Source organism: Etheostoma cragini, chromosome 22, assembly GCF_013103735.1.
Source record: "Etheostoma cragini isolate CJK2018 chromosome 22, CSU_Ecrag_1.0, whole genome shotgun sequence".
Taxonomy (NCBI): Eukaryota; Metazoa; Chordata; class Actinopteri; order Perciformes; family Percidae; genus Etheostoma; species Etheostoma cragini.
The window spans coordinates 7,225,207-7,234,551 of NC_048428.1; the positions used below are offsets into that span (position 1 = coordinate 7,225,207).

The 9,345-nt window shown below is 40.1% G+C and overlaps 1 protein-coding gene across 1 annotated transcript in view; it reads right to left on the bottom strand.

Moving 5' to 3' along the window:
* Positions 1 to 5,217: 5,217 nt before the first annotated feature.
* olfm3a (olfactomedin 3a) overlaps positions 5,218 to 9,345 on the bottom strand; it is a 23,765-nt gene continuing 19,637 nt past the window's right edge. Inside the window, exons 4-6 of the mRNA XM_034861846.1 lie at positions 7,971 to 8,190; positions 6,878 to 6,984; positions 5,218 to 6,553 (exon numbers count right to left, since the gene is read on the bottom strand). Of these exons, the coding sequence (XP_034717737.1) occupies positions 5,876 to 6,553; positions 6,878 to 6,984; positions 7,971 to 8,190 (1,005 nt within the window). The 3' untranslated portion in view covers positions 5,218 to 5,875. The remainder of the gene's footprint in view (positions 6,554 to 6,877; positions 6,985 to 7,970; positions 8,191 to 9,345) is intronic.

A 9,345-nucleotide genomic window follows, 5' to 3' on the forward strand; every position in this document is an offset into this window, starting at 1 on the left:
ACATCCCACTATTAATATCAAATACCGTGCATGCATTATCCAATGCATGGGTTCCCATTATACCGAGTATTGAGTACACTGACATGTGTCTTTAAGGAAACTAAACCACCTTAATGCCTATATTTACTGTAGCTTTAGCCTCTAATTAGAGCTAATCTGAGCCTTTTTCTGTTTATTGCTTGCCCCCTCCAATCAGCTTTGTTGGTGTGATGTAATTGTGCATGTGCACACGTCAGGGAAGCAGACATGTTTGGGGAAGACAGCAGTGATAAGGAGCCAGGTTAACAGACTTCTCCCCGATGCTTGGCCTGTTGGAGGGTTTATTGATGCGGATGCTTCAAAGCAGTTATTACTCTAATTAATTACACAGCAGTCACTGGATCTCCACACAGTGATAACCACTGAAATGGCATTCAGAAAAGTCCACTTTACTTTTTTTTGCATTTGCACAGGAGAGTGCTGTTGTGTTATCTCAGACAGTTGTTTTTATGAATTTCAGATTTCCTCATACGTGCTTTTCATCTGCTCAATCAGCTACTAAATAATTGTTTAAACCACTTTAGTGACTGGGACAAAGATTTGAGACAGCTATAGTTTTTCAGCGTCTTATTAAAAAAATCTCTGAAAAAGCTCCTCCCAGAGGAAAGCAATAATTCACAGGACATCACTCCATATAGTACTGTACGTACAAGTTTAAGCGTTTAGGTGTATCAAGGAAAATACAGATAAAAAAGCTAGATATGGAAATCAGCACAAGACCTGAACCTTTCAACATAAAATGAATATGGAACCTTGCTAATATGCGCTTACAATTACATTTGGAAGAAAATGGTGAAAGGTAAAAACATGTTTCCACTTGTTGATTTATTTCTTCAACCTAATAGAGTTACAGCTTTCATTCCTTTTTTACTTTAAAGATATTATTTAAAGGATGAAGAACATTACTCTTTTTCCTCTTTTTTGCATTGAGTGGCCCTTTTAAACGACACTTGGCATCCAGAAACAAACGTTCCTTAAAGATTAATGGCATTCAGCTAAACGTGGCTGTTTTGGAGTTCAAAAGAAGCTCGTTCAATCTTCAGAGCGAACGATAATAAAATAAGAGTCAACCGAATCATCTTCTGCAACATTGTACTTTCAAGGCCAACATAAGCTTTGATTGTGAGACATAATGCATCATTCCCCAAGGACTTCACTCATTAAATCATTAAGGGATTTGATGAATGCTCTCTGGGAAGATATTTACATGACTGTAGGATTCAGAATGAAAGCTTGTGTCACGGCCAAGGTTGTAATAAACATCCTCATGAGAGGACAATACATACATACATACATACATACATACATACATACATACACACATACATACATACATACATACACACCTGGATTTATGTTAATACCTGGTCACTTTATCACTTTAACACTGCACTCAACACTGACACTTTGACAATCATTTATGGTCTTTTTTGTCTTAATTTGACAAAGGTTCTTATTGTTATTATTATCATTATTACTGTTATTTTGTTGTCTTTATGCTGTCTCTTTTTTCTTGCTAAAACTGCAGCTGGAATTTTCCTCACAGGAGTCATCCCATAAGGATCAATAAAGAGAAGTCTAAGTCTCATTCACAAATGTCATCACAATGTCAAATCAGCAGTTGATTTACTGCTTTTGAGCCTTTAGCGTTGAACAAGGGTAGCACAGCTTCCAGGCAATCAATCTATTAATAGGATGTAAGCAATGTAATGATTTTAATGATGATGTTGCAGAAATTCCCATACTAGTTGATGTTTCAATAATGTTTGTATTCAACCACTCGGCCCTCTTTTAGCGTTGGCTAATGTTCTCGCTCCATCAGGAGGCAGTCATGTTAAGAGACAAAACTTTTACTTGGGGTGACTTGATAATTATCTACCACAGCAACTGACAATGCTGTGAGGTCATTACTCCTATGAAGGGTAATTTCCCAGCCTTCTGTCATGGCTACAGAGACAGACAGGAAGAGAGCAAGAGATCAAGTGAGACTATTCCACAAGAGAAAAATTTCCATTTGATTTGGCCCGTATTGTGGCACCTTAAACTCTCACTTTGCTGAAGAGGCTGTCGTCTTTCATAAAACGTATAGTAGATTAGGGCTTTGGGAAGATGACGGATGGGATTTCACAAAACAATTCGAATTTATCAAAGAAATTTTAGTCTATTTTGTTGATGTGTCAGCCAAGATAAAGTTGTATTTTGTTGCGCAATCGGGAACTAGTTCTGGCAGGTGTTTCCTGCCTACTGTCCTTGACTTCAAGGAAATGACTGTCTCACAAAGTGCAGCACATGCTCACTTTAGCTTCCTAGCTTCTGAGGGACTTGGCGTACATCATAAGGCCCTGAGCAATCAAATCTGGGCAGATGACACAGAAAACAATGGAATGCAGAAAGGTGAGTCGGAGTAGAATCCATTCAATGTAAAAGTTATATAGGGAACCAAGGTAGAAGTTTCAAGGCCCCCTGGATTGTAGTCTATATACAGGATGAGGTGATTTTGAAATCAATTATGAGGCCAGTAGGATTATTGACAGATACCACCCAGTCATTACAGCATGTCAACAAAATGATTTTTCTTGGGAACTTCCATTAATTTAGCTGAAATGGAAAAGTGTGCAGCCCCTGCAAAGCCACCTCTGGATCAATGACCAGGAACCACAGAACAATTCCAATTGGTCTTCGCTACTGAAATACACAAGGCAGGCACGGTTATGGTACACAACATGTTCAATTGGATTCTACAAATCCTTCACACAACAACATTTATGAGAGAGAAACACAGAGAACACGTGTGTTGAACATTTGAACATTTGGGAATATAGTATGTACACAGTATACGTAGTAATATGTGACAATACTAATGAGCAGATTTGGAAACTGTGATACGTATGTGAGACATTATGGAATGCTATAGGTGTGTTGTGTGTAAAAATTTGTGACAGGTATTAGTAATGGGAAATGGTTTTGAGGTAACCCCTCTCCACCCTCTGTAATTTAATAGCTATTTAATGGATATGGTGACATCCAACGTCATGTCTTCTTTGGGTGTTGCATTTTAGCGGAGCCCTCCGATACACTACATGCATCAAAATGCACAACTATAACATCTGTGATACTTCTAAAATGATGGTGCTGCTTACCAGTTCAGAGGAAGGGCTTTGTTACCAACCAACCAGGGTTACAGACTGATATCATGTTTTCACTGACTCTCATCTAACATTGGGTTACATCGCGTGATCTATGACCTTAACATTTTTCATCCTCCAAGTGACTACTTTTTAGACACAAATCTAAATTGTCGTTTGTTGTGTTTAAAAAAAAGAGATCACAGTTAAAGCCACTTTTTGTCATTGTGTTTACGTTGTCTGTCAGTCTTTGCTCACTTGGCAAAGCTTCTTTGTCAATTTTTCAGTTTTCAGAATACAAATGAGACAAATCCAAAACACAACACAGATGAGGCCGATAGCCTCGAGCCAATGCAGCCATGTTCTGATACAGTGTGATATAGAAACCACTGAAGTGTATCCAGCCTGTGCTGTGTACCCTGTGACAGCCGCTGAGCACCGATAAAGATGTGTGTGGGCAAACGTGCCGACTTTGATCTGATGCTCCTATCTCTACGAATAAGCGCCCAGTCATTCAAACAGCCACATGCAGTGAACAGGGAGGGGGAGTGGGAAGATCAATGCTAATCAAGCTCTCTGCATGAGCCATTTTTCTATATTTAATAAGGACCCTCTGATGGGAAGTTTTTGTTCTTTTCACATTGCTGTTAGTGGTGTAGTTTGAGATACAATAGGGATGCATGTAACTTTACATGAGATAGTTAGCAGTGAGGATAGTTAGATAGCAGTGACCCAAACACATGTTCAGGTGATACTGTAACCTGCAGACGCAGACATGCTGTGCAACGCCTTAGAAATCTTGATTCTCAAACCGAAGATCGTTGCAAAGCTGCATTTTACAGTAATTGCAGGTATTACCACGGTTACTCATGACCTCTAGTCTCTTTGGATGTTTTTTGGATCTTTTCTCTAATTAGTTAACTTGCTGATTTTATTAGTCAAACTCTAACTTTCTTCATTTGAATTAAAGGTGTTGTAAACAGTGTCAGAGGCCAGTCACTGATGGTGCAGTTCCCTGTAATTGCTGAGTGGGTTTCATGAAAGTAACAGATTACAGCCTACCTCCAGTCTGTGTCTGTGTCATGTATTGTCCATGAGTTTGTCAAGTTTCTTTGTTTTAGTTGGTTTCATGTTGTCTGTGTTTGTGAACCTCCTGTTTTATTTTGAAATCCACTGTTTGGTTACATCCTTGGCCACTTGTCGGTCCTTGTCTTTGCTTGTCCTTGGCCTTGTTTGTTTCCCGCCTTTTCTGATTGTTCTTCCCCACCCTTATGTGCTTCACCTGTTGTGTCAGCTGTCTCTTGCTAGTCCTCATTACCTGGTGCATTTAGTCCTTGTCCTGTCTTTGTCTTGTTTGGGATCATTTTGTTTCGGTTGCTGGTTGGATTATTGGTCTGGTTTCTGTTTGTTGCTGCTCTGGTCAGGTCTGGTATGGTATGTTGTGTTTGTCAGTGTTCAAGTATGTTCCTTGTTCCTGGTGCTATCTTCAGTATTTTTGGAAATATTTTGCCTGCATCTTCAAGACTTTTTGTTTGCTCCATTAAATCTTTGAACTCTGATCTGCTCTCGTCATCTCTGCATTTGGGTCCAAGTCTCATCTTCAACCTGACAGTTTGTTTATGACTTTGCATGCAAATATACTTTGCCTGAGGCATCTCTCATTATATGTGCAGGAAAAAAAAATATAGAAGACCACACTGTGACATGTGAAACCCATTATTAGGTACCATAAAGCAAACCTCTGTTATTGTAGAGACATCATGGTGAGGAGAAGGGAACTCTAGTGAACGCTGTGAATCATCTTAGTGGTTCATCGATACTTCACGCTGATTGAAATGCCAAAGAATAATTCTCAAGGCCTCATGAGGAGAGCAAGGAAATCCCTTCATTTCTGACTGATAATGCCATCATCATCACTCACCAATATATATTCATGTGTTCATATTTTTATAAATATGAAGTAGACTTTCATTATGTATAGCCATGCTATCTTTAAACCCATGATATTGTTAGTGTTATGTAAGTATGGGTGCAACTTCTGCTTACAAATCATCGAATGGCCGAGCTGATTATTTAGATCAAGGCAGATATCCATTTTATCAGCCAAAACAATTTTAATGAAATGTACAATATTAATTTCCATGAAAATGCACAAATATCCTTTTATGGTTTGATTTTATAAAAAATACAAATGTTCTTTTTCCACAGATACATCCGTAACAGCAATAGTTTTACAGGCCCATCTTTAAAACAGTGGCTAATATATTTTATAATCAGATAGCTTAACATGGTGCCAAATATGCAGGAAAGGTTGCCATTAAGGTTTCAATACTTTTAAATAGACAAAAATGCAAACACTGTAAGCAATACAGATTTGAAAAACATTATCATAGTAAATGAGACAAAATGTGGACATCCATGCAAAAGCTTTCAACAGTCTTTGGCTGGCAGACTCAACACATCGCAAATAAGGCATAACAGTCTGATCAGCAGCAATGGAAAAGAGTAAAAAATGTAGAACATGTTTTGTCAGTTTTTTTTGACATTGGTTTCATGCTCAAGTCAGCCAGAGCCACAAATTAGAAAAGTTCTACTGGCAATTAAAGATACCATAGTCCACTTTTGACAGAAGAAAAAGGTGTTAATTAGGAGGTCCTTTTTTTAATATCACAAACGATGGTGCTTTAGTATTGGTTGGAAAAGTATCATGTTTAAGAGTCATCATCCGTTTTTATGACATGAAAGAGGGTGACATTAAATATTACCTGGTGTCCGTTATTCCAGGCGTACAGTGCTCTCTCTCTGGCGTTGTAGTCAAGCATGGAGATATGAAAGTACTGGTTGTGGAAAGGAATGTCTATGTACTCGTAAGTTGAAGTCTTCGTGGAGTAAGCGTAGTAAACCTTTGCTCCGGACAGGTGAGAGTTAGTGATGTAGAGCGTCCCACAGATCATGAATGATTCGCCCGCATTCCTTTTGGAGTATTCGGTGTTCCAAGTCTTCATGACCTGTAGGGTGTCAGGGTCAATCTGGGAGATGACGACATTTCCAGCATTTTGATTGGTCGCGTACACAGCCCACATTCCCAGTTCGTCAGCCATGATGTCGATGTCGGAGTTCCCCCCCCACGTGTATGGGTACATGTTGTGGAAGCCGGCGAATTCCAAAGCTCGCTGAGCCAACACGCTGCCTGTCTCGAAGCTGTACTTGACAATTATGTTGCTCTGGTACTTGTTGTAGTAAAGGGATCCATTGTAGACAATGTGATTGGTTCCCTCCCATTTAAATGGGAGGTTGTAGGTTCGGGAAACCACACCTGCTACAAAGTCGTCCATCGTCTTGTACTCGCGCACAATCTTGCTGTTAATGAAACTGTCCATGTACCAAACCTACATCAGAGAAGATGAGAGTGGGTAGTGAGAAACTCAATATTGCCTGATACAACCATCAGATATGAACCTTTTCTAACTTCTTTTTTTAAATGATCTTTAAAAAATTTATCTGATTCTACTTAAAAAAAAAGGGTAAATATGCAGTTCAAAAATGAGAAGTTCAGACACATCACTACTCTAAATTAGGTTATTTTAAACCCATTCCAGGAAAACAGTCTCCAGGAGTTGGGATATTCTACTTACTCTAAAAATACAACACAGATATCATACTGTACACACTGCACAGTCCTCAGAAAGCACTCCTCTGATCTCATAACTCACCCTGTAGTTCCTGGTCGATGCTAGAGGATCAGTCATCCATGCCCCAAACCGGGTTCCAGATGTCTTTATTGTAACAGGTCCAGTGATTTTCATTAATTTCCCACACGCTGTTAATAAAGAAATGCAGCGATAAGAAGGTGCTGTGGTGCTTTTTGTCTCTAACTAGATTTCTCAAGCCCATTTCATGCCTGTGCCACCAGAGAGTGTGCCCTCGGTGCATACTAAGGTAGCTCTGGCAGCAAGCTGCTTGAAGCATAATGTTGCAACTCCTGTTTGTGTACTCTACAGCTTTCTCATGCCTAGCTCAAATTTTTTTCCTTGTTTTCATTGCACCTAAATACAATGTAAATACAGACCTTGCTTTTTCCTAATTTTGTCTTTAATGTGGGTCTTATTTAGTCACTGTTAAGAAAATGATGTTCGAAAAACACAGCTGACTAACAAACAGCCTGTAGACTTCCCTGTAGAATTATTGGGTGCTGTGGTTGTAGATCCCAAAAAACAGCCTCCCCCCCCCCCTTTACTGGATGTTATTAGGCAATGAGGTACTACAGCATGTCACTTTCAGAAGCCTTCTTTAAAAGTTTGGGGAACATTTTATTGTTTGAAGAGCCAAAGGCTGCCAAGACACCAAACATTCCACAGGAACAAAAACTAATTGCTTCTTTTCTTCACTGGCATGACATTGAGGTGAAAACTCATTGCCGTTAAACAGTTGTTTTTTTTTCTTTTAAAGGAAACACATTCTTTGTGTGGGATGTGAGGGTGACAACAAAGAAAAGCAACAGACTTCTTAAGGTAACCTGCTGTACATAGGAGCAGTTTAATAAACACAGCTATGCTCATTTGTGATCTTTTAAACACAAGGAAGTCCGGCTACAAAGGTTTATTTTAAGATCTACTTTTCTCCTTTGGTTATTTTCTTTAGGAGCAGCAAAACAACAGAATACAATGAGCACAAAAAGACAATTTCCATGCAAATACTATTGTAATGCTAGTACTACTTACTCACCAGTAACATTCCCAGCACTGTCTCTCGTCAGACAATTAAAAAAAACACTTCACACTTGCACATGCCGTGTTCACCACTTACTTAGTTTGCCCATACAGCTGCGGAGCCGGCTGTCCAGTCGCAGGACTCGCTGATAGAGCTCATCGTAGTCAAAGGCCCCAACCTCCTCCTGGATGCCTGTCAGCACTGCTGAGAGGTTCCTGATCTCCTCCTTGAACTGGGAAATGAGCGCAGCATCCATCTTGTACTGCTCCAGTACAGGGATCAACGGCTTCAGCTCGTCCATCTTGTCCTTAAGCTCCTGCAGTGACAGGGACAGCAGCAGAAATGGTAAACAGAGAGAGGTGGTACAAAGTGGATAGGTGTGATAGTCAGGGACAAACAAAACTACAGTTTGTTTGTCAGAGGAGTGATCCCTGCTTCAGTACATGGTCAAGTATTACTTATCAAAAGAATGCACCCATACACTGGGTAGACTGAAATGCTGTTTGCCCCTTGTTGTTCCAGTGTTCCAGGCTAACATGCAGTTGCAAGTGACAGTAAGTTGAGTATTATTACCAATAAGAAAGTCCACTGATAGTGTCCACCACCCAATGGAACTATAAGCTAACAATGAAGCAATAAACCATCCATTCATTCATTCATTTATTCATTCACCTATCTATCCTCCATGCATTTCAATGTTCAGCTTGTTAAAAGTATATATTTATCTGACCTAAAACATAAGACTTACGATTTACATATGATATTTGGATTTATTGGTGGCCAGCGTGACCATGACTTTGTTCCTGTCCTTGCCATGCTAGTGGTTGTTCCACACAGTTACTTCCTCAACGCTTCAGTGTCTCTAGTGTTGCAACTTGCCACACTAGAGATATTCCTACTCCTATACCAGATGTCCAGGGCATTCCACACAGTGACACCGCAGCAGCAAAACAGCCGGTGAAGCAACCAAAGACGTAAGCACTTTTTGAATTAGAGCTTCTGAATATTTCGATGAGTATATGTTCTTTATTTTCAAATCCCACTCTTATTAGGGGTCCAAGCCCGAGGATGCGTGCACCGCGGGAATCGCAAGCGATACGCGGTTCACACAGCAGGGCTGCGGAACCCTATTGTTTTCGTAAGGATTCTTCCTTCTTCTTCTTCTTCCTTCTTCTTCCTTCTTCTCCATTATTATTCCTCTCCGCATAAAAGTGGTACTGCAGCCTAAACCGAACATGGTGGCGACGCGCAATTTTCAGGACTGGTCCAAAACTCCGCAGAGACCTCAGTCGCAAAAAATTGTCCCACTTCCGACACTAGGTGGCGCTATACCACAAAAAACGCGTTTCGCCCTATAACTCCCAAACCGTACATCGGACATTAACAAACCTTGCATCCACGCGTTCTCTGGATCCTACTGAATCTCGTGATGTAGGCCACGCCCACTTCCGCCTAGACTTTTATGCGTGAA